The 25000-nt window shown below is 37.2% G+C and overlaps 1 protein-coding gene across 7 annotated transcripts in view; it reads right to left on the bottom strand.

The window, feature by feature from the left end:
• The window catches only part of HACE1 (HECT domain and ankyrin repeat containing E3 ubiquitin protein ligase 1), a 118389-nt gene that overhangs the window by 57355 nt on the left and 36034 nt on the right, over nt 1–25000 (bottom strand). For 4 of the 7 annotated variants that reach the window (XM_005210843.5, XM_059889731.1, NM_001192645.2 and 1 more), the window contains 5 exons: nt 20950–21032; nt 13779–13875; nt 12196–12297; nt 11450–11556; nt 2244–2394 (listed from right to left, as the gene is read on the bottom strand). In XM_005210843.5, coding sequence (XP_005210900.1) covers nt 2244–2394; nt 11450–11556; nt 12196–12297; nt 13779–13875; nt 20950–21032 — 540 coding nt within the window. The remainder of the gene's footprint in view (nt 1–2243; nt 2395–11449; nt 11557–12195; nt 12298–13778; nt 13876–20949; nt 21033–25000) is intronic. The other 3 variants (XM_059889735.1, XM_059889734.1, XM_059889733.1) reach the window with 2 other exon arrangements.

Here is a 25000-nt window from a genome sequence, read left to right as displayed (position 1 = left end):
GCAGATGAGGTAAAACTTCATAGCCCAAAAGTGTTGGCTGTGCAACGTGTGGTCGGGCACTGTCATGGAGAGAACTGGAACCATTCTATTGACCAATACCGGTTGCAGGCATTGCAGCTTTTGGTGGATCTCGTCGATTTGCTGAGCATATTTCTCAGATGTAATGGTTTCACCAGTATTCATAAAGCTGTAGTGGATCAGACCAGCAGCAGACTACCAGTGACCATGACTTTATTTTGGTGCAAATTTCTCTCGGGAAGTACTTTGGAGCTTCTTCTCGGTCCAACCACTGAGCTGATCATCGTGGGTTGCCATATAAAATCCATTTTTCATCACATGTCATAATTAGATTAAGAAATGGTTCATTGCTATTGCATAGAATAAAAGAAGACAACACTTCAAAATGACGATTTTTTGGATTTTTGGTCAGCTCATAAGGCACCCACTTGTTGAGCTCTTTCATCTTTACAATTTGCTTCAAATGCCGAACGACTATAGAATGGCTGACATTGAGTCCTTTGGCAATTTTTTGTGTAGTTTTAAGTGGATCAGCTTTGATGACTGCTCTCAATTGGTCGTTGTCAACTTCTGATGACCAATCACTACACTCCTCATCTTCAAGACTCTCATCTCCTTTGCAAAACTTCTTGAACCACCACTGCACTGTACAGTCATTAGCAGTTCCTGGGCTAAATGTATGGTTGATGTTACAAGTTGTCTCTGCTGCTTTGTAACCCACTTTGAACTCAAATTTTAAAAATTGCTTGAATTTACTTTTTGTTTAACATAATTTCTATAGTCTAAAATAAACAGCAAGTAATGTCATAAGCAAAAAAACACAAAGCAAGAAATGTGCATTAAAATCATCTATAACATAACCACATTTATTTAAGAAACTATTCCAGTACCATATGGCAAAGTGTAACCATTTAAAACCACAATTACTTTTGCACCAAACTAATACATTATTATATACTTCATTGATATTAACAATGAAAACAAAGAGTCTGGATTTCATAAGAGAAATGCTAAAATAAACAATGATATCTTTTTCTACTATGTTTTATCTGTACTGACTGGCTGGGTAGAAAAATAATATTTAAATCAAGTACTAAATGCCTATAAAGAGGTTACTTACTAGCACATAATTATTTTCTGATATCATTAGCGAAAGGTGGCAAATTGAAATCATAACAAAACAAAGACAATAATAAATATAATCTATACTCAGTTTGTCTAAAGTGACTGTATCTATATTTGGTTTGATTGTTTACCCATCATTACAGATGAATAGAAGAACAAGTAGAAAAATCAATCGGGTAGATTCAGTAACTAACAGCATGAGTCATATTAGAAACACATTAAGAACTTCTTCTTGTAATGTGAATGTCTGAGCAGTAAAACTCACTTTAAACAGCACTAACAAAACAGATCAATAATTCAGATTCAAATTTTACAAAGACAGGAAATTATCACTTCTAACCAGTATTAAAGAAAGTGGTACACTTAAAAGCTAAAATCTGACTTACAAGATGCACAACTTCCTTCTTCCAGGAGATGGCACAATGAGGGAAAAAAAGGAAGGGGAAAAAGACACAGACAGAGCTGACGCAATACAAAATACATTAAGAAAATATCTCAATGTTTCTTAACTTGAAGTTATCCCAGGAATTGCTAGTAAACCCAATAAATTAAAGTAAACTTACTTTAAAAAAACATACACACACACACACACACACAACACACAAGATAATAAAACCTAAATAAAAACTGGATGTTTTCTCTCTTTCTGAATGAGAAATATTTTTTTTTAAATTGTGATGGCTACATTTAAGACCTATAATCCAATTTTTTTCAGTTCAGTTCAGTTCAGTCGCTTAGTCATGTCCGACTCTTTGCGACCCCATGAATTGCAGCATGCCAGGTCTCCCTGTCCATCACCAACTCCCGGAGTTTTTTTTAAGTAGATTTAATTAGATTTAAACATTAAATATCATTACTCTTAGAATAAAAGACCAGTGGAATTAAAATTTCACTTGTAGGAAAAACATAGAAAGCTCACCAACTGACTTGCTGCTGATTAGACAGAAGAAAGGAGAAAGGTCTTAGTTTAAAAAGTGTCAGTCACAGGTATAAACCAAAGTTACATCCTGTTCAAGAGGTTTCTGATTAATGAATGTTCGCTTTGTCAAATTCATCTCTTTTACATCTATCTTCCTAACAACATCATATACTTTTCTGACCTTGAACACCTGGCTCCTTGGAGTTTTATTCCCATTGTAGCCCATATCAATTCCATTACTGGGAGAGGATGGACCAATTCGAAAGACATGACAAAATATCCTCACAATCCTTAAAAGGCTCTTCATTTGAGCATCGTAATTACTAGATATGCTGAAAATAAAAATTAAAATATGAACAGATTAGGTGGAGTAAAACAAATTCATCTTAAAAATACTTATTTTAAAACATTTTTATTATGCTTACCATCTGTTTGATAATTTAATGAGTAAAATTTCTTTCCTATCATGATATGGGATGGAATGTTTTGTTTACCAGAAAGTTAGCAAATACACATTATTTGGATTGTATATGAATGAGTTATTAGCTTTTAAGCAACTAGACTATACCAATGATCAAAGTATAAAATATGAAGAAAATCACCACTTAATTTATAAATTAAGCTGATTCTTTAGAACTCTTGAGAACATTTCACTGAGAACCAATAATAGAAATGCTGATTATAATATTAGGCCAACCTACAAGTCAATGGTAGAGGTTGAACTTTGTTATTCTATCCATAACCCCATTTTCCCTAGCCCATCCCAGAATAGAAACCAAATGTTCACAAACAGAACATATACAAATTAAATAATCTTAAACTTACTATCTGTGTCAGGGTGGTTCTCTATATAATGGGTTGTCTAATGACTATACATAAAAGAAATATATCCTACTATGAAAAAGGCTGATAAAAGTAATTCTAATCAAAAAGCCCTCTAAAATCCCATAGTGCCTGGAAATTATTCATCATCATTATGGATAGCAATCATTACTCTTCCACTGAGAAAATGAGGAAGTTCGACTAAAAGTGTATGGAATCTAACAACTGATCTTAAAAAAAAAAAAAGTTGTCATTGTTGTTCAGGGGGTGGTTTTATTTTGAAACCTTCAACATAAGTTATCTTGTATTATAATGGTACACAAAAGCAGAGTAAAAAGCTGCATAAACATTTGGGCAGAATGGTATGACTGCCTTTGTATAAATTTAATCATCAAAGCTTACCCTACCTTCCTCAGTTCATTAAAATCTTCCGTTATGATATTTTTGGGTATCCTCTAACACTGAAAACAATAATGATTAGTAATGAAGAAACTGCAAATCCCTATTCTAAGTATTATGATTTGATAAGTGAAAAATCAGAAGCTATTCTCTATTCTAATGACAACTGAACCAAAATTTCATGACATTTTAATTTCAACATTCATGCTGTTTCCTCATTCTAAAAATTATTAAAAATAATAAATAAAAATTAACTATCAGTTACAAGTGTTAGTAAAATATAACAGCTATTGCCGTCCATATTGTATTTGACTAGGATAGCTACAACACATTAGCAAAACTTTTTGTTTTAGTAACTGTGAATCTAATGTGCATAGAATCGTTAGTTTAACTTGCATGGATTTTTACATATTTGCCTTTACAAAGTTGCTTTTAATTCTACAACGTAAGACTCTTGAGACTGACAAAAGAAAAAAGGAATTTGGTTTAAACTAATATTTCTTTCTTCTATTGTGTTGCAGCTATTGCAACGTGAACTCCAATGACTCTCAAATTTTTCTATAAGAAAGATCTGAATTTAATTTTCCTCAGTGAAATTACCATATATATAAATATTTGCTATAAGTACCTGATCTAGAGAACTTCATGAGTTAATTTCAAGGTAAGTATTTTCTTATACAATGGAGTATGAATATCATCAATTATTAACATAGTTTAATAATAGTCATTATACACTCAGTGAGGACCAGCAGTGGGACAACTAGGGTACTGGGCATGCCATCCAGCTACACTGAGTGGCTAAAGGCACATCCCTGCTAGTCAGGGCCTGACAAAACGTAGTCCACTGGAGAAGAGAATGGCAAACCACTTCAGTATTCTTGCCTTGAGAAACCCATCAACAATATGAAAAGGCAAAAAGATGTGACACTGAAAGATGAACTCCCCAGGTCAGTAGGTATCCAATATACTACTGGGGAAGAGCAGAGAAATAGCTACAGAAAGAATGAAGAGGCTGAGCTACAGCGCAAATGATGCCCAGCTGTGGTTCTATCTGGCAGTGAAAGTAAAGTCCAATGCCATAAAGAACAATACTGCAAAGGAACCTGGAACATTAGGTCCATGAATCAAGGTAAATTGGATGTGGTCAAACAGGAGACAGCAGGAGCAAACACTGACATCTTAAGAATCAGTGAACTAAAATGGATGAGAATGGGCATATTTTACTCAAATAACCATTATATCTACTACTGTGAGCAAGAATCCCTTATAAAAATGGAGTAGTCCTCATAGTCAACAAAAGAGTCTGAAATGCAGTACTTGGTTGCACTCTCAAAAATGACAGAATGATCTCGGTTCATTTCCAAGGCAAATCATTCAACCTCACAGTAACCCAAGTCTATGCCCCAACCACTGAAGAAGAAGCTAAAGAAGATGAACCTGAAATATTCTATGAAGACCTACAAGATTTTCTAGAACACCCAAAAAAAGATGTCCTTCGCATCATAGGGAACTGGAAAGCAAAAGTAGCAAGTTAAGAGATACCTAGAATAACAGGCTGGAGAAGGCAATGGCACCCCACTCCAGTACTCTTGCCTGGAAAATCCCATGGGCGGAGGAGCCTGGTGGGCTGCAATCCATGGGGCTGCTAAGAGTCGGACAGGACTGAGCAACTTCACTTTCACTTTTCACTTTCATGCATTGGAGAAGGAAGTGGCAACTCACTCCAGTGTTCTTGCCTGGAGAATCCCAGGGACGGGGGAGACTGGTGGGCTGCCGTCTATGGGGTCGCACAGAGTCGGACACGACTGAAGTGACTTAGCAGAATAACAGGCAAGTTTCGCCTTGGAGTAAAACTCAGTAGTAGCCACAGAACTGGAAAAGGTCAGTTTTATTTTAATCCCAAAGAAAGGCAATGCAAAAGAATGTTCAAATTACCATACAATTCCACTCATTTCACATGCTAGGAAGGTAATGCTCAAAATCCTTCAAGCTGGGCTTCAGCGGTATGTGAACCAAGCATTCCCAGATGTACAAGCTGGATTTAAAAAAGGCAGAGGAACCAGAGATCAAATTGCCAACATCCACTAGATCATAGAAAATGCAAGGGAATTCCAAAAAAACTACTTCTACTTCTGCTTCACTGACTATGCTAAAGCCTTTGACTGTGTGGATCACAGGAATATTCTTAATGAGATGGGAATATGAGACCATATTACCTGCTTCCTGAGAAACCTGTATGAAGGACAAGAAGGAACTGTTAAAACCTGTTATGGAACAAAAGACTGATTCTAAATTGGGAAAGTACATCAAGGCTGTACATTGTCACCCTGTTTATTTAACTTACATGCAGAGTACATCATGAAAAATGTCAGGCTGGATGAATCACAAGTTGGAATCAAGATTTCTGGGAGAAATATCAACAACCTCAAATATGCAGATGATACCACTTTAATGGCAGAAAGTGAAGAGGAACTAAACAGCCTCTTGATGAAGGTGAAAAAGAAGAATGAAAAAGCTGGCTTAAAACTCAATATTTAAAAGATGCAGATTATGGCATCTGGTCCTATCACTTCATGGCAAATAGATGGGGAAAATGTGGAAACTGTCAGATTTCATTCTCTTGGGCTCCAAAATCAATGCAGATGGTGACTGCAGCCACAAAATTAAAAAACGCTTGCTCCATGGAAGAATAACTATGACAAATCTAGACAGTGTATTAAAAGGCAGAGATATCACTTTGCCGACAAAGGTCCATATAGCCAAAGCTATGGTTTTTCCATAAGTAATGTACAGATGTGAGAGTTGGACCGTAAAGAAGGCTGGGCACCAAAGAATTGATGCTTTCGAACTGTGGTGCTGAAGAAGACTCTTGAAAGTCCCTTGGAAAGCAAGGAGATCCAACCAGTCAATCTTAAAGGAAATAAAGCAAGAATATTCACTGGAAGGGCTGGTTCTGAAGCTGAATCTCCAATACAGTGGCCTCGTGATGGAAGAGCTGACTTACTGGAAAAGACCTTGCTTGGGAAAGACTTGCTGGGAAGAGTGAGGGCAAGAGAAGTAGGTGACAGAGGATGAGATGTTTGGATGGCATCACTGACTCAATGGACATGAGTTTGAGCAAACTAAGGGAGATAGCAAAAGACAAGGAAGCCTGGCATGCCGTAATTCATGGGGTTACAAAGAGTCGGACATGACTTAGCGACTGAACAACAACAACAAGAAATACTCTAAGATTATTAGACTATATGAATATTACTTTACCCAGTTTAAACTTCTTCCAAGTTAAGTCATCGATCTAAACAATGTCATTTTTCACTTTCCAACCTGTGAAATATCCTTCATATTATACAGAAAGATCATAGAATCCAAACTTCATCACAAACTGCTCCAGCTCATCATAAAATAATTTCTTCACAAGCCACCAGGTCTCAATATAAGAGTTAAAAAGTTAACTTAACTTTTTAATATTTAACTTTCTAAAAAGTTAATTTAACTTTTATATTGTAAACTTCCTAATTCAAAGCCCTGTCAACTTACTTACTTTTGGTTAATATAAGAGTATACTTTCAGTCAATGTCTTATTTAGCAAATAGCTGTGATTTCTCTTTTATATTTCTCTTTTACAAAGATAGCACACTGATAACTATCTTCACCTTCAATCATAAATATATAGGAAGCAAGATAACTCATTTAGTGAAATACAACACTATGTGCAAAAGGGCCCTCATTAAATATTTATCTTTAGCAAATATTCCTAATATCGGTTAGACAAAAGGCTATCCATTTTTCCCAAATTATGCTAAAGAACATCTCAATCATTGCTAATAATACATATTTGAATTATTTTAATTAAAATTTCATTTTAAATGGCCAAAATTATATCACATTGTGAGTTAAGAAACATACAATGATTCACAAATAAATGAACAAAATAAAGACAATCTGCAAAAAGTACCATTAAACTAACTGGCAGAGAGGGATGATTTGTATTTGAGGTCTTCTTAAGAAACTAACCTGGTAGCTGTTGAGAAAGTAGAAAAAATAAGTATTGTCTTCTGCCCCTCTCCCAACTTTCCTGGTATGAAGCTCCTAAAACTCTTACAATTTCCAAACTGATAAGTACACTAGGAGCATCTTTCATTCTCACATTGGGTCTTTGACCCCAGTTCCTGAAACAGAGTTCCTAAATCCCTTGGAACTTCTTGAGTGAAACCAGTATCTTCTGCTGTAATTAGGCAACTATTACTGGGTTTTTGGATGGGGGCTGGTCACTAGAAACACCAAGTAATGATTAGAAGCTTGGAATTTTAGCTTCAATCTCCATTCTCCAGAGGAGGGTAGGGGCTGCAAATGGAATTAATGATTAACACATCAATGTGATGAAACTTCCATTTAAAAAAAAACAAAAATATGGGGGGTTCAGCAAGCTTCCAAGCGTGCACACACACACACGTAATATAAGGGTGACGCACCCCAACTCTATGGCAACTCCTGTCTCTGGACCCTTTCAGACTTCATTCTATGTATCTATTCATCTAGTTGTTCATCTGTGTCCTTTATTATGGGCTTCCCAGGTGGCGCCAGTGATAAAGAACCTTCCTGCCAACACAGGAGACATGGATTTGATCTCTGGGTTGGGAAGATCCCCTGGAGATGGTCACAGCATCCTTTAATAAAATGAAAAAAGTGAAAGTTGCTCAGCCATGTCCGACTCTTTGCAACCCCATGGACTGTACTATCCATGGAATTTTCCAGGCCAGAATACTGGAGTGGGTAGCCATTCCCTTCTCCAGGGGATCTTCCCAACCCAGGTCTCCTGCATCGCAGGCGGATTCTTTATCAGCTGAGCCACAAGGGAACTAGTTAAAAAAAAGTAAGTGTTTCCCTGAATTATGTGAGCTGTTCTAGAAATCCAAGTGGCAGGTGATCATGAAAACCTCTGATGTGCGTAGTCAGGTAACGGAAGTTGTGGGTAGTCTGGGGATCTACTATTTGCAACTGATATCTGAGGTGGGGGGCAGTCTCCTAGGACTGAGTCCTTAACCTATGGGATCTGATGCTTTCTTCAGGTAGACAGTGTCAGAATTGAGTTAAACTGTAGGACACCAGCTAGTGTCCTAAGTGTCCTACCAAAGAATTGCTTGGTGTCAGAAATAAAAATTCATACACTTGGTTTCTGAAATGTTGTGAAAAGTGGTAGTCTGTCAAAGTAAAGGAGAAACACAGGAGGAGGACTAGTTTTGCCAAGACAGCACCAATACAACAAATTCTAACATAGTACGAATCAATTCTAACAGAGATGTTCACAGACCAAACTGGCCAAAATAATGGATTCCATACGACATCTGAAAGGTATCTTTGTAAGTGGTGAGGCAGTACAGTTTAGCAAAGCAGTTTTAGAACTTGTTCTGGCCATAGAACCCTTTTTGTTACCCTGTTTCCCCTGTTCCACTAATAACCCTATCATTTTTAAGAGCTAAATCGGAGCCCAGGATCTGCTCTTCATTAATTAGTAAGGATATAAGTCCTGGTTCTTCTAGCTAGCAAATCACTGAACTTCAATTTTCTTATATATAAAATGGAAATAATACCTACATCACAAAGCTACTGTGAGGTTTAAAGTAAATAATGTATTTGAATATTCCATAGCTTATTATAAGTTTCTTAGATATGTATTAAAGATGAACATAGAACAAAAATAGAGAAACATAAAAATATAAAAGCTTCTGATTACTAGGAAGAGTGGAAAATAGGCCAAATACTTAAGCAGAAAAAACAAGTTTTCTAATGTAGGAAAACAGGATAAAGATATTATGAGGAATTTTAAAAAGAACTATCATTATCACCATCATCATCTCTACTATGTGCCAGACACAATGCTTGGTAGTATGCTCACAACATCTTAACATTTCATTCTCACAACAATTCATTAAGATATTTACTATCATTTTTCAACAAGGAAATTAAAAGTTGACTAGACTATAAATTAAACACAGGATGAGATTTTGTCTGTGTTAATCATGAGAAACGCTGGGCGGGAAGAAGCACAAGCTGGAATCGAGACTGCCGAAATATCAATAACCTCAAATATGCAGATGACGCCACCCTTATGGCAGAAAGTGAAAAACTAAAGAGCCTCTTGATGAAAGTGAAAGAGGAGAGTGAAAAAGTTGGCTTAAAGCTCAACATTCAGAAAACGAAGATCATGGCATCTGGTCCCATCACTTCATGGCAAATAGATGGGGAAACAGTGGAAACAGTGGCTGACTTTATTTCTCTGGGCTCCAAAATCACTGCAGATGGTGACTGCAGCCATGAAAATAAAAGACGCTTACTCCTTGGAAGGAAAGTTATGACCAATCTAGACAGCATATTAAAAAGCAAAGACATTACTCTGCCAACAAAGGTCATCTAGCCAAGGCTATGGTTTTTTCAGTAGTCATGTATGGATGTGAGAGCTGGACTATAAAGAAAGCTGAGTGCCAAAGAATTGATGCTTTTGAACTGTGGTATTGGAGAAGACTCTTGAGAGTCCCCTGAACTGCAAGGAGATCCAACCAGTCCATCCTAAAGGAGATCACTCCTGGGTGTTCATTGGAAGGACTGATGTTGAAGCTGAAGCTCCAGTACTTTGGCCACTTAATGTGAAGAGCTGACTCATTTGAAAAGACCCTGATGCTGGGAAAGATTGAAGGCAGGAGGAGAAGGGGATGACAGAGGATGAGATGGTTGGATGGCATCACCGACTCAAAGGACATGGGTTTGGGTGGACCCCGGGAGTTGGTGATGGACAGGGAAGCCTCGGGTGCTGTGGTTCATGGAGTTGCAAAGAGTCGGACACGACTGAGCGACTGAACTGAACTGAATCATCATTTTGTAGCAGATGGCCTAGTGGATAGCAGGCACTCAAAAATATGTATTGGCCAGATGGATGGATGATGAAGAGAATCTCCAAAAAGTTACCTGCTGGAGACACACAGTCAATGGTGATGTCTGAATTTAAACCTGAGTCCAGCTAACTCCAGAGCCCACACTCTAACTCAGCATGTCTTAGAAGGGCCTCATCATATAAATGGATTAACAGAAATGACTAATAAAAGGAGAGCATTATGTCGAGCTGGAATTAAATGAATCTTAAAGACAGCATCTAAAGTAGTATCAAAGGTAAAAGAGAATAATAAGAAAATTAGCAAATGGTATACTGAGTAGGACTGTATAAGAAATACTTAACAGATAATAAATAAATCCAAGAAAGCAATCTTGGACCATGAATGTAAGGAATGTTTTAAGCAAATAGTACAGAGTATGATTCTGGTCTGAATGAAAGGTACAAAGGAAGACAGGAACAAAGGGCTGACGTAATGGATTTGACAATGTAGCTGATTTACAGAAGCAGCATCAAGCTGGGAGGAACAAAACCCAGTTGCACACAGAGGTGAGAGAAGATCATGATCTATTCTAAGACCATCAATGTGTTAAAAGTTGAAGTAAAAAGAAAGCTACAAAGGAAGAAAGTATCCAAACTAGAAATGGGCCAAATCTGTAAGCTAAGAAATAACACATTAACTATTTTTAAATAGCTGTTTAGTCCTAACTGGGGTGGCTAACCATATACAAATAAGTGGAGGTGCAGAAAAATATTATAAAGGCATTAACTTCATGGACTTAGTTATGAGCCACTAAAACCACAGAATTGGAAAGAACAAAGAACTGAACTCAGGGGGACAGTTCAGGGAGAAAACTTTATAAAGAATCATGAGGGTTGATTCTTTATAAAGTTGATTTTTCATAAAGAACACTGCCCAGTTGAACAGTAGCCATACTCAGTTTTGTAAATTAAAGCTTCCTAAACTACATTCTTGACACTTTTTTATGAACACTACACATATGACTAGTCTAAGCAATCATTTTATAAAATTCTAGACATATAACCCCAAATCCACTTAAGTCAGTCTCTATTTTAGTCTCTTTAGACAGATTAAAGTCTCCTCAGTTAATTGCCCTAGTCCTTTAAAACAAAACAAACAATAACTCAGCAAAATTTTAGAACATCTTAACACTGACAAAAGGCATCAACAAAATAAACTATTCCCAGAAAAGCCTAAAAAGAGACAAAGCTGACAGATATTGCTGCCTATTGATTTGTGTGTATTTTTAAACACTTACCTAAGCAATTTATGACCATTTGTTGTGGCAACTTCAGCAAGGCTTGTTAGAATCTTTAAATACTGGCTTTCACTTTGCTGAGACAAATGCTCCAGAACTTGCCGTAACTAAATTTTTTACAAATAAAAAAATATAATTACATAATAATCCAGTAAACTTTGTCAAGAAATGAAGTACTTATTAGTTTGGTAAGTATCCCAAAGCTCAATTAGCTGAATCAAGTCCTTTACAATTATCTGGCCTTGTATAAAATCAAAAGCTTATACAGAGATAAGATGACATAAAATTTTTATTCAAACTCACCCAGTGAAAAAGTATAAATAGATAGAACAGAAGTCACCAAGTATTTTTATGGAAATTAATGCCAAACCTCTAAAATGTAAAAAAAACTTAAACTCTATAATTTTTCAAAGAGTAGAGTATTAAAAATACAGAGTTCAGTAAACGTGATTACTAATCATAACATGATATTCCTTCTTAGGTTCTTTTCCTCTACCTATGGGAAATATTCTACTTATCTTAAGAAGAGATCAAAGGTGCAGAGGACAGAAGATGCACAGGGCCAAATATCAGCACAAAGTTTATTAATTACTATGCAATTCATACTCGCCCTATAAGCAGATAAGCCAATTCAAATTATTTAAATATTTACATAATAAAATTACTAAACACATTTGTAAAATGCCATATGCACCACATATGAACAAAGCTTGTTCGTTTACATGCTATTAGCACAATTATATTACCATGTTTTCTCGGAGATCTTCATTCTGTGTCATTTGAATAATTGTCTGGAAAAGCCTAGGGTGATACTGAATTAATACTTCACAGGTCTCTCCATATCCACCCTAAAAACAAGAGTTAAGATTATCTAAGTTTAAATACAAAATTCCTAAAGGAAAACCTGTTTCTTCTACATATAAGTTTGGTACCAAATATGTGAGTCTTCCACACCAAGCAACTGTCCAGTTCTCTGTGGACACTGACTGGGTGTCCCACCGTTTAATTCAGTTATGATGCTAACTGCCTTGGAGTTAGGGCATACTACACAGTAGGGAGTCAGTCCTGCAAGAGTGCCCCCAATTCAAAAGCCAATCACAAGTCCATATCACCCATTCTTTTGACTGACTATAAGTAAGGTGCTCCCAAGACCTACTCCTCAGGTTTAATAATTTGCAAGAACTGTTCATAGAACTCAGGGAAACACTTTACTTACATGTTTACTATAAAGGCTACAACTCAGGAACAGGCAAATAGAAGAGACGCATAGGGCAAAGTATGAAGGAAGGGGCACAGAGCTTCTGTGCTCTCTCTGGGTGACCCACCCTCTCAGCACTTTGATGTGTTCACCAATCTAGAAGCTCTCGGTCAACCACACTGTTTAGGGTTTTTATGAAAGTTCCATTACACAGACATGAATGATTAAATTATCAGTCACTAGTAACTAAACCCCAGAGAAGGCAATGGCAACCCACTCCAGTACTCTTGCCTGGAAAATCCCATGGACGGAGGAGCCTGGTGGGCTGCAATCCATGGGGTTGCTAAGAGTCGGACACGACTGAGCGACTTCACTTTCACTTTTCACTTTCATGCATTGGAGAGGGAAATGGCAACCTACTCCAGTACTCTTGCCTGGAGAATCCCAGGGACAGAGGAGCCTAGTGGGCTGCTGTCTATGGGGTCGCACAGAGTCAGACACGACTGAAGCGACTTAGCAGCAGCAGCAGCAGTAACTAAACTCAGTCTCTAGCTCAACTCCCTCCCCAGGAATGGGAGACGAGGCTGCCTCTAACAATATGGATGGCTCATCTGTCAACCAGTCCCTTTCCTGAAGCTACCAAGGGTCTTTCAGTCACCTCATTAATACACAAAAAGACATTCTTATTACTCTGGAGATTCCAAGGGTCTTAGAACCTCTTGTGTTAGTAACTGGGATATAGGCAAATATATATTTCTTATACTATCACAGTTTCTTTTAAAGATCATATTCTCAACAGAATAAGAATCTTTGCACCCATCCTCTCACTTGAGGGGAAAAAAAAAAAAACAATCTTACCTGTCTCAGTTTCTATTACAAAGTAAAGTGAAGTGAAAGTCGCTCAGTCGTGGCCGACTCTTTCTGACCCCATGGACTATACAATCCATGGAATTCTCCAGGCCAAAATACTGGAGTGGGTAGCCATTTTCTTCTCCAGGGGAACTCCCCAACCCAGGGGTCAAATTCAGGTCTCCCGCATTGCAGGCAGATTCTTTACCAGCCGAGCCACCAGGGAAGTCTAAGAATACTGGAATGGGTAGCCTACAGTAGGAATATACACTAACAACATACCTGTACACATAAATCCAGAGGGGTTACTCCGTTTTTATCTGACAGATACTTGGCACCTCGTAATAGAAGAATCTGTGCTGTGTCTCTCTGACCATGACTGTATAGAAACAGAACCAAGTTAACATATGATCTTTTTAATAAGACATAAAAATGTCTTTCACAATAAATTATGGACAGTTAGTATCAATCAACAGAGGATGGCAATTTTGACACACTGAGACGAAGATCTGAACTACAACCTCAACAGTTAGAAAAACTTACCAATGTTAAGTCATACTTTAATAATGTAGATAAGAAACTGACCTAGTGAATCTTAGAATTGAACTTGGGACATATTACTACAATAATGCATAACATTTTGAGATAAGTTGCTGCTACTTGGGCTTACGCTGTTTTTTTCTTTCAATCACTTTCTTCTCAATTCTAGCCTGACCTGCTTTCCACCACAAAGGTCCAAGTCTCCAGATTTCTTAGTCCAAAAGAATCTCAATACAAAAAACAAGTGTACATTTTATGACACTTCAATACTTGGTGAAAAAAAAAAAACAAAAGGAGGAGAAAAGACAAAAATCAAAATAAATAAATGGGGGGAGATTAATTAGCCAAAAATACTACCTAATTTCCAACCTTCATTTTATCAGTCCACTCAGTCTGGTTTCTGCTGACAGCTATTCAATCTGATCTACAATGAAAAATTCTTATCCACATGCCCTATTCACTCTATTTGCTCTTTCAAGTAGGTGTAGCAACCACTCTAAGCCAGAAAGAAGTTGTTTGGGGAGTTACAACCACTAGACTCTAGATTTCATTATTTTTTAATAAGATTTTTTAAACTTTTTTTTTATGTAATTTTTTGGCTGGGCTAGGTCTTAGTTGCTGCTTGGGCTTCTCTCTAGTTGTGGTGCATGGGCTTCTCATTGCAGTGGCTTCCCCTGTTGTGGAGCACAGGCCCTAGAGCACTCGGGCTTCAACAGTTTGCTGCACATGGGCTCAATAATTGCAGCCCCCTGGCTTTAGAGCACAGGCTCAGTAGCTGTGGCACACGGACTTAGTTGCTCCAAGGCATGCGGGATCTTCCTAGACCAGGGATCGAACCCATGTCTCCTGCACTGGCAGGCAGATTCTTTACCACTGACCCACCAGGGAAACCCCTGCAAGTGGAAGTGTTAGTCACTCAGTTGTGTCTGACTCTTTGTGACGCCATGGATCATAGCCTACCAGGCTCCTCTGTCCATGGAATTCTCCAGGCAAACATAGCGGAGTGGGTAGCTATTCCCTTCTCCAGGGGATCTTCCCAATCCAGGGATCCATGCTTCCTGCACTGGCAGGTAGATTCTTTAACACTGAGCCACCAGCAAAGCCTCTAGGTTTCTTTATTTAAAGCTACTTTTACAAAATGCCCAAGGAAGTCATACAGTTTCAAAGAGTATCTGATCAAAGAATTTTATTTTGTGGATGAGAAAACTACTACTCAAGCACAAGTGAAACTCGAACTCATATCTCTGGTTTTCTATACCGATACTCTTCCCACAGTACCGTTATCTAAAAAGGTATGTTATTTCACAGAGATAAAGACTATACAGATTATTAGAAACTTAAATAGATAAAAACAACCTACTCATTCTTTTCCACAAAATGACACTGCATAAAGTGTAACTGAAATTAATTTCAAAAATAGCATCCTAGTATTAACCTGGTGGCAGATATTAGGTTTATCACTCTCTTGAAACTTTATAATACTGATTACCTTCCTTAAAACAAATATCAACAGATGAAAAATAACTTAAGAACAGTATCTAATTTACTCTAAAAAAGCAGAAAATCAAGAAACCAAGTAAATCAACAATCCCTCCAAAAGCAACAGAAACTAATTTTACTAGTCTACATTAAGAAAAGTCTTCATCAAGCATCATTTCAGGTGGAAGTGCTGGCCAACACATTATGTATTACATAGTTAACAGTAATTATTTTACAAATAACACTGTCCTATTCTGTGTAATACCTAAAAATAAGGACTATGAGAAAAGAAACTAACTGGAGCTTACTTAACTTAAGGAAACAATGATTTTCTTAAGAGTCAGACAGGAATGAAGTCACTTAGCACTAGTACCAATACTAAGGTTATGAAAACCCCAGATTTACAAAGCTGTTCTGTTCGACTTTAGTGACATTTTTTTTACAATTATTCACTACCTGGGTCAGATGACCAATCTTCCCAACTAAACTGTAAAATTCTTGACAATAATTTGTTCCATAGCACCAAGCAGGGCAATTGGCTTATAACATGTACTCAATGTATCTGTTGAGTTATATGACGGGCTCTCATTTTAGATTACCATTCATTTGACAAGTGAGCATTAAATAAGGTACTGAGCTACCAAAAATAACAACAAAAAACCTTGAATAATAATTTATTTAGGATTAATTTCTTACCACATATAGCAACAAAAATAATTAATATCAAGGAAAAAAATCACTATGACATTCTTATGAAGCTGGAGTAATTTCCAAAACTACATTAAAATCTCATCTGTAACCAGGTGGCATTTCATTTCAAAAGTAAGTTAAAAGAAACAATTGCTATAATACATAAAATCTGCATAACCTCATTAGGGTCACAAGTGACTCATGTGAAAAATTGCAAAGAAGATTATCCTGTTACAGACTTCTCAAAATGCTGCATGAAAGATTTTTCAGTTCAAATAACTACATACATGTGCTCAATAACTATTCTTTACAATTCAACTTATTTTTTTTATACTGATTGAGATAACTCCCTTCAAGGAAGTGCCAATGTATTTTATGGAAACTAGGAAGTTGGCAGAAGAAGGCAATGGCAACCCACTCCAGTACTATTGCCTGGAAAATCCCATGGACGGAGGAGCCTGGTAGGCTGCAGTCCATGAGGTCGCTAAAAGTCGGGCACGACTGAGCGACTTTACTTTCACTTTTCACTTGCATGCATTGGAGAAGGAAATGGCAACCCACTCCAGTGTTCTTGCCTGGAGAACCCCAGGGACGGGGGAGCCTGGTGGGCTGCCATCTATGGGGTTGCACAGAGTCGGACACGACTGAAGTGACTTAGTAGCAGCAGCAGGAAGTTGGCAAAGATTTAACTAATAAGAAACCTGTAGTATTTCTAAAGCACTTAGAATTGATTTCTCAAGAACTTTCAGGTCTCTAACTTTAGGCTCTTGCAGTGATACAATTTGAAAACTTGGCTAATGTGCATATAGTATACATATCACAACATTTTTTGGAACTGCTGATGAAATAAAGAGGCTGTATTTTCTATATTTTCTAATAATGGTTCTTTCCTATTCTAAAAGTTTGCAATTTTGAGTCTATGGACTGTTTTACGTAGCTACTTTGTAGTGGACTTCCTAACTGAAAGGAGTTGCCTGGTAGTAGCTGTAAACCAGGTTCAGAATCTTACCTCTCTCACTTTTATTACAGACCTCCAAAATGCCATAAAAATCTCTCTAATTTACTGAATTTATATAACCCCAGCTAAACCTTGCTTTCCTTAACAGAATAAAAGTTATCTGCAGTTACAGAAACTATTTGAAAATCACTACACATCCAAACCTTTATTAAAAGAACCAAGTTAAGGGAATGGGAAGTATTATGACTGAATGCAAAACCAACCTAATCATTTAAGGATCTGAAGCATTTTCAGATACCATATAAAAGTCTTGAAAACAAAGGCACCTGAAGATTTGGGCAGAAGGAGAAAATCAGTGTGTGCTTATAGTCCACATGAAAAAAATCTAGTGAATTATCCTAATTCTCATACAAAATACCTAGAGAAGAAAAGCAGCCAGGAGATACTTCCTGTCATAGTTTTAGTTCAAAAGCAATCTGAAATGACTCACTCACAGTAGTATTATTTTATTAAATAGTGTTCAGAATTAGAATAGAATACAAAGGAAGAAAGAAAAGGCTTGCCTGTACTATGGGATAAGAGTCAAATTTGTTAGAAAAACCTGCAGAGCAATGAAACTGAATGAGGACAAAACAACTCTGTGCTCACTAAGTGTGGAAAAGCATGCTAGGGGTTAATGAGCATCTACCAACTACTAAGTGTAAAATCCTCTGCAGGATGCTTTAAATAAGCCATCTCATTTAATTAGCACTATGGTTCCACAAGGTATGTATCAGTATTGCCATTTCACAAGGAAACAAAGCTTCAGAGGTCAAGAAGTTACACAGTTTGGGGGCTGTGATTTGAACCCCACCTCCTATACAGTTCAATACCTTCTCAATTTAATTAAAAAAAAACACCTGTTTCAGCCGATCCTTGAATGAGACACGTTGTGATATACCTACTAACATCTCTCAACAATAAAAACTTACATTAAGTTCAGCTTTTTTATCTTAGAGCCCTGTAACTTGTCTACAAGATCAACTTGTTCTATTTCTCACTTTCCTTTCCCTTTTATGAGAAACAATACATTGGGAATAATTTATAATTTTTAATGTATACCTTTAGATATCATGAATACAATTAGAAGTCCGCCTACAAAATGAATCATCTTCCATGTTCCATATTTATCATCCTGCTACAAAAAGAATTTATTTTCTAGTTTCAATTTTAATTGCATTTGCTTAACCATCTTTGTTCAATGAGATATGTTTGCCTAGTTAAAACTTAATGACTGGTATATAATACTAGCAGAAAGCACATCTAAAAAGTTCTTTTACACATCCCTATGCTCAGACTAACTATACGAATATGACAGTTAAGTACAACACTAATATACCTATATTTTACCAGTACACATGGCATTGTTTTACATAAGATAGTTTTCAAAAACGTAATTACAGTGATTCACTCATTCAAAAACCTTTCCAAAGCATCTAAACACAAAGCACTGTACCACACAAGGAATATAAAGTGATGAATAAGACAAAATTCTTTCTTTCATTGGGCTTTCAGTCCAACAGGGGAGACACATTATAAACCAGTAAATAAACACTATAAAATACAAAGTGCGATGAAGGAAATGATCATGATGCTGTAATAGGAAATATGCAGAGAGGCCTACTTAGATTGGTCAGGAATTCCTTCCTAAAAATTAACAATGAAGCACATGGAGTCAGCCATATAGAAAGTCTATGGAAGAACATTTCAGGCAAAACAAAAAGCATGTAGAAAAAGCCTGCTGGAAAGAATCCACTGCATTTGAAGACTCAAAGAGAACCAATGTGGCTGAACCACAGTGAGCTAAGCAGGGTCAGACCACGCAGGTCTCGTGAAAGAAGGCATACATGCATGCTCAGTTGCTCAGTCATGTCCAACTCTTTGTGACCCCATGAAATGTACCCTGCCAGGCTCCTCCATTCATGGGATTTTTCAGGCAAGAGTAATAGAGTGGGTTGCCAATTTCTCCTCCAGGAAAGAAGGCAGGGTTTGGATTTTAATGGAAATTCAATAAAGAGGCACTGAAAGTTTAAATACAAGGTTTAAACAAAGAGATAACAGCCAAATCATTTTTTAGAAGGTCACCATGGCTTCTGAGGAAAGAACAGAAGGTAGGGAAACAACAGAGGAATCAGGAAGACCAGTTAACAGGCTATTGCAGTATTCTAAACAAGAGGTTACAACTTTAACTAAAGTGGTTTAGCAAGGTAGAGAGAAGTGATGAGATTCAGAATGTATTCTCAAAGTGGAAATTACTTACTAATATACTCCAAGTTGAGGGTCAGAGAGAGAGATAAAGAGAAATAAAAAATAATGACTAGTTTCTGGCTTACACAACTGAGAAGATACGGGTTCCAATGACTGAGATGAGAAAAACTGGAGAAAAGGCTTGAAAAGGAAATCAGAAGCAATATTTTGGATATGTCAACAGTTGAGATTCTCTGAGACTTCCAAGGAATGATGTAAATCAAGAACTGGACATTCAAATCTGAAGTTTCAAAGAAAGGTCTGATCTAGAGATAAGCCCTCAAGATAGGATATGATTTCAGGAAATCAATTATACTATTCATAAATTCAGGACACAAAAAAGGAACGGGTGTTCTAGCCAAGCAATCGAATTTTAAGTATAACATGAGAAAAAACCTGGATTCAGGGAAGATCTAGAGGTCTAGAGATTCAGAAGTCTTTGTGTTCTAATTGAAGGCTTAATGATTTGAATTAGTCAGATCAAAGCAACATTAGAGACCCTATAAGAGAAGTTAAACAAGGAGAAAAGCAGATGTTTCAGCTAAAACAAATCTCCAGGGAATTCCTGGGGGGGTCCAGTGGTTAGGACTCAGCTCTTTTACCGCCAGGTCTCAGGTTCAATCCCTGGTCAAGGAAATAAGATCCTGCAAGCAACATAGAGCAACGAAAAAAATTTTTTAAACCTCCGGTAAAATGACATGAAAAAGAAAAGAGCTTTCTGGAGAGCATTATAGCTAAAATAGGGAGCCTAAATAAATACTACAATTCTTATAATCTAAACCAAAAAGAAAAATCAAGTGTACTGTGAACTGCTCCTAACTGCAACTAATTGAACATATTGTATGGGGTTGGGGGGGAGGTATGTGTATAATTATTACGCTGTCAGCTCCTTAAGGACTGGGCTTTATTTATTACTGTATCACTAATGCCTCTAATACTACATGGCACACAGTGAGTGCTAAATAAATGTTTGCTTATTACATGAATGAATCAATGAATAAAAAGTATGCTTAAAGAAAATGAACTAAAACAAAAGTGTAAAAACAACTTAATGCATAACTTAATATTTAATAAGAATGATTAAAGAATTTTTTTTTAAGTTACAAATCCAGAGAAAGCAAAGACACGGCTCTGAACTAAGACATACTTTAATAGCTTATCCTATTGAAACTAAGTTGGTACTTGAAAAAGAATGATGGAAATTACTGGATTATTGATATACCTTTCTTATTACTTACCAAGTAATTAGCCTAAAATTTAAGTAATCAAGTAAATCAAAAGCTTCCACTTACAACATATGAAAACACTGGCAGTATAAAACACTTTTCATCATGCAGTTACATAAAAGAAACATAATGCTATATATGTCATCTTAAAAGGGAGCACAGTATTTCCGGGAAAACAAAGAGTTTTAGAAAATATAAAAGTATGTTTGTGTTTGGAAATACAGCAGATGCAACTTTCTTTAATGAGAGCATCAAGCAATATAAAATATCATACCTGCAAGCAAAGTACAGTGGAGTGGCTCCTGATACATTTGGTCTGTTAATATCAGCACCACTGTCCAGCAAGCATTGCACTGTCTGGGAAGAAAAGAAACAAAACTAAAGCCAGAGAAGTCAAACAAAGACAATTACGACAATTTTAATCCATTTAATAAGGAAAGTTCTTACCACAACCCGAAGCTTTAAAGAAGAGTAGCAACATGACAATTATGGTGGTTGAATAAATTACACTTTTTGGTAAGCTCCAAGCCTCGGGCACTGCACAGTATTTGTGGAATTATCAATGTAATGTAAATTGTGTTAATCTGGGAAGGTTCCAGAAAATCACTGACACATGAAGTAGGTACCAAAGACTTGAAATGTGGCCAGTACAACTGAGGAATGGAATTTTAAATTTTATTTTATTATAATTAAGTTTAAATAGCCACATACGGCTAGTAAACTGGACAGTGCTGCTCTAGATATCTGAATTTTTTGCCTCTGAAAATAAATAGTAGATAGCAGAGCTCTAACCTTCTCAAAATTCAAAGAGCATAATAATTAAAATACAAAATACTAAAAAGCTAAGAAGTCCTTTACTGTTCACAGGAGCCAATGCCAACTCAGTTTCTCTGATAGTCATTCACATACAATCTTGTCCCCTAAGCTCCACTTCTGCAATCATCTGAGGTGTACTAGGGTACACGTTATCACATGTCTTAGGATAAACAAACATGAATGGACAGATAACATTTAAGACAGAACTGAAGCAGGCCTCTAACCTGAAAAACAAACAGAAAAAGGAATAAAAATAAAGAAATAAAGGGAACCAAAGATAATAGCAAAAAAAATTTAAAAAGTAACTAATACTCTTAAGACAGACTAGATACTATCCATGGGACATAAACCAGATTCTGGGGGGAAAATATTCAGAGAATAAGACGTTAAAAATTTGATGGAAGAGTAAAAATTCAATGTATATATGCATGCGAAGCCACTTCAGTCCTGTCTGACTCTGAGACCCCACGCACTCACTATAAATAGCCCACCAGGCTCCTCTGTCCATGGGGTTCTCTAGGCACGAATACTGAAGTGGGTTGCCATTTCCTTCTCCAGGGGATCTTCCCAAGCCAGAGACAGAACTTGGGTCTCCTGTGTCTCCTGCAGTGGCATGTGGGTTCTGTACCACTAGCACCACCTGAGAAGCTCAAAAATTCAATAGAAGTTTAGAAATACAGTGTTGAAAAATCCTACAAGAATCAAAAAGACAAAGAAAACAGGAAAACTAGTAGAAAAACATATTAAGAAAACTAGCCAATCAATCCAAGGAGGCATGTTATAGAAACTGAGAAGAAGGGAAATAAAGGAGACAAGAGACCAAAAGGAAGTAATTAAGAAATAATACCAAAAAAATCTCCAAGAACAGAAGAACATAAGTTACTAGATTGAAAAGGCTCACCAGTACACAGCTTAATACATTAAAAGACCTACAACAAGGCATATCAAAGTAAAATTTAATAATACTGAGGATAATAAGATTCCAGAGATAAAAAGAATTCAGATTGCCATTAAACTTTTCAAGAGCAACATGGAAACGTAAACGATGAAACATCCCCAAAAGTGTTAAGTGAATGACTTTCAATGTAAAATTCCACAGCCAGCCACGCTATCATTCAAATATAAGCTTTTAAATAAAAAACATGCTTAGCTATGTAAGATATCAAAAAATTTAACTTCAACACATCTGTTCTCAAGAAGCTACTGAAGGATACTCTCCTCCAAAACAAGGGAATACAATATATCAGAATAGAAGATGCGGAATCAAGAATATCAAACATAGATGAGATTAAGAAATACTCAGGTTTAGAGAAAAACAATGGACATTATCTAATGATATTGTCTTCGAAGAAACCATGAGAAAGATTTTGTGGGAGCATATAGGAAGAATTACTGATTTACATCTATTGGATCATAGAAAAAGCAAGGAAAATTCCAAAAAAACATCTGAAAGATGATGTTGTGAAAGTGCTGCACTCAATATGCCAGCAAATTTGGAAAACTCAGCAGTGGCCACAGGACTGGAAAAGGTCAGTTTGCATTACAATCCCAAAGAAAGGCAATGCCAAAAATGCTCAACCTACCGCACAATTGCACTCATCTCACACGCTACTAAAGTAATGCTTAAAATTCTCCAAGCCAGGCTTCAGCAATACGTGAACCGTGAACTTCCAGATGTTCAAGCTGGTTTTAGAAAAGGCAACGCATATATATGGAGTTTAGAAAGATGGTAACAATAACCCGGTGTATGAGACAGCAAAAGAGACACTGATGTATAGAACAGTCTTATGGACTCTGTGGGAGAGGGAGAGGGTGGGAAGATTTGGGAGAATGACATTGAAACATGTAAAATATCATGTAAGAAACGAGTTGCCAGTCCAGGTTCGATGCACGGTACTGGATGCTTGGGGCTAGTGCACTGGGATGACCCAGAGGGATGGTATGGGGAGGGAGGAGGGAGGAGGGTTCAGGATGGGGAACACATGTATACCTGTGGTGGATTCATTTTGATATTTGGCAAAACTAATACAATTATGTAAAGTTTAAAAATAAAATAAAATTTAAAAAGCAAAAAAAAAAAAAAAAAAGAAAAGGCAGAGGAACCAGAGATCAAATTGCCAACATCTGCTGGATCATGGAGAAAGCAAGAGAGTTCCAGAAAAATATCTATCTCTGCTTTATTGACTATGCCAAAGCCTTTGACTGTGTGGATCACAATAAACTGTGGAAAATTCTGAAAGAGATGGGAATACCAGACCACCTGACCTGCCTCTTGAGAAACCTATATGCAGGTCAGGAAGCAACAGTTAGAACTGGACATGGAACAACAGACTGGTTCCAAATAGGAAAAGGAGTATGTCAAGGCTGTATATTGTCACTTATTTAACTTCTACGCAGAGTACATCATGAGAAATGCTGGGCTGGAAGAAGCACAAGCTGGAATCAAGACTGCCGGGAGAAATATCAATCACCTCAGATATGCAGATGACACCACCCTTATGGCAGAAAGTGAAGAGGAACTCAAAAGCTTCTTGAGGAAAGTGAAAGAGTTGGCTTAAAGCTCAACATTCAGAAAATGAAGATCATGGCATCCGGTCCCATCACTTCATGGGAAATAGATGGGGAAACAGTTGAAACAGTGTCAGATTTTATTGTTGGGCGCAAAATCACTGCAGATGGTGACTGGAGCCATGAAATCAGAAGACACTTACTCCTTGGAAGAAAAGTTATGACCAACCTAGACAGCATATTAAAAAGCAGAGACATTACTTTGCCAATAAAGGTCTGTCTAGTCAAGGCTATGGTTTTTCCTGTGGTCATGTATGGATGTGAGAGTTGGACTGTGAAGAAAGCTGAGCGCCGAAGAATTGATGCTTTTGAACTGTGGTGTTGGAGAAGACTCTTGAGAGTCCCTTGGACTGCAAGGAGATCCAACCAGTCCATTCTAAAGGAGATCAGCCCTGGGATTTCTTTGGAAGGAATGATACTAAAGCTGAAACTCCAGTACTTTGGCCACCTCATGCGAAGAATAGACTCACTGGAAAAGACTGATGCTGGGAGGGATTGGAAGGAGGAGGAGAAGGGGACGACAGAGGATGAGATGGCTGGATGGCATCACTGACTCGATGGACGTGAGTTTGAGTGAACTCCGGGTGTTGGTGATGGACACGGAGGCCCGGCGTGCTACAATTCATGGGGTTGCAAAGAGTCGGACACGACTGAGCAACTGAACTGAACTGAATTGCTTCATTGACTACTCTAAAGCCTTTGACTGTGTGGATCACAATGAACTGTGGAAAATTATTAAAGAGACAGGAATAACCAGGCCACCTTACCTGTCTCCTGAGAAACCTGTGTGCAGGTCAAGAAGCAACAGTTAGAACCGGACATAGAACAATGGACTGGCTCAAAACTGGGAAAGGAGTACATCAAGGCTGTACATTGCTACTTTGCTTATTTAATGTATATGCACAGTACATCATGTGAAATGCTGGGCTTGATGAATCACA

Source organism: Bos taurus, chromosome 9 (assembly GCF_002263795.3).
Source record: "Bos taurus isolate L1 Dominette 01449 registration number 42190680 breed Hereford chromosome 9, ARS-UCD2.0, whole genome shotgun sequence".
NCBI lineage: Eukaryota > Metazoa > Chordata > Mammalia > Artiodactyla > Bovidae > Bos > Bos taurus.
Note: the sequence above shows the minus strand (reverse complement) of the source record. Positions and strands in the feature narration are given on the sequence as shown.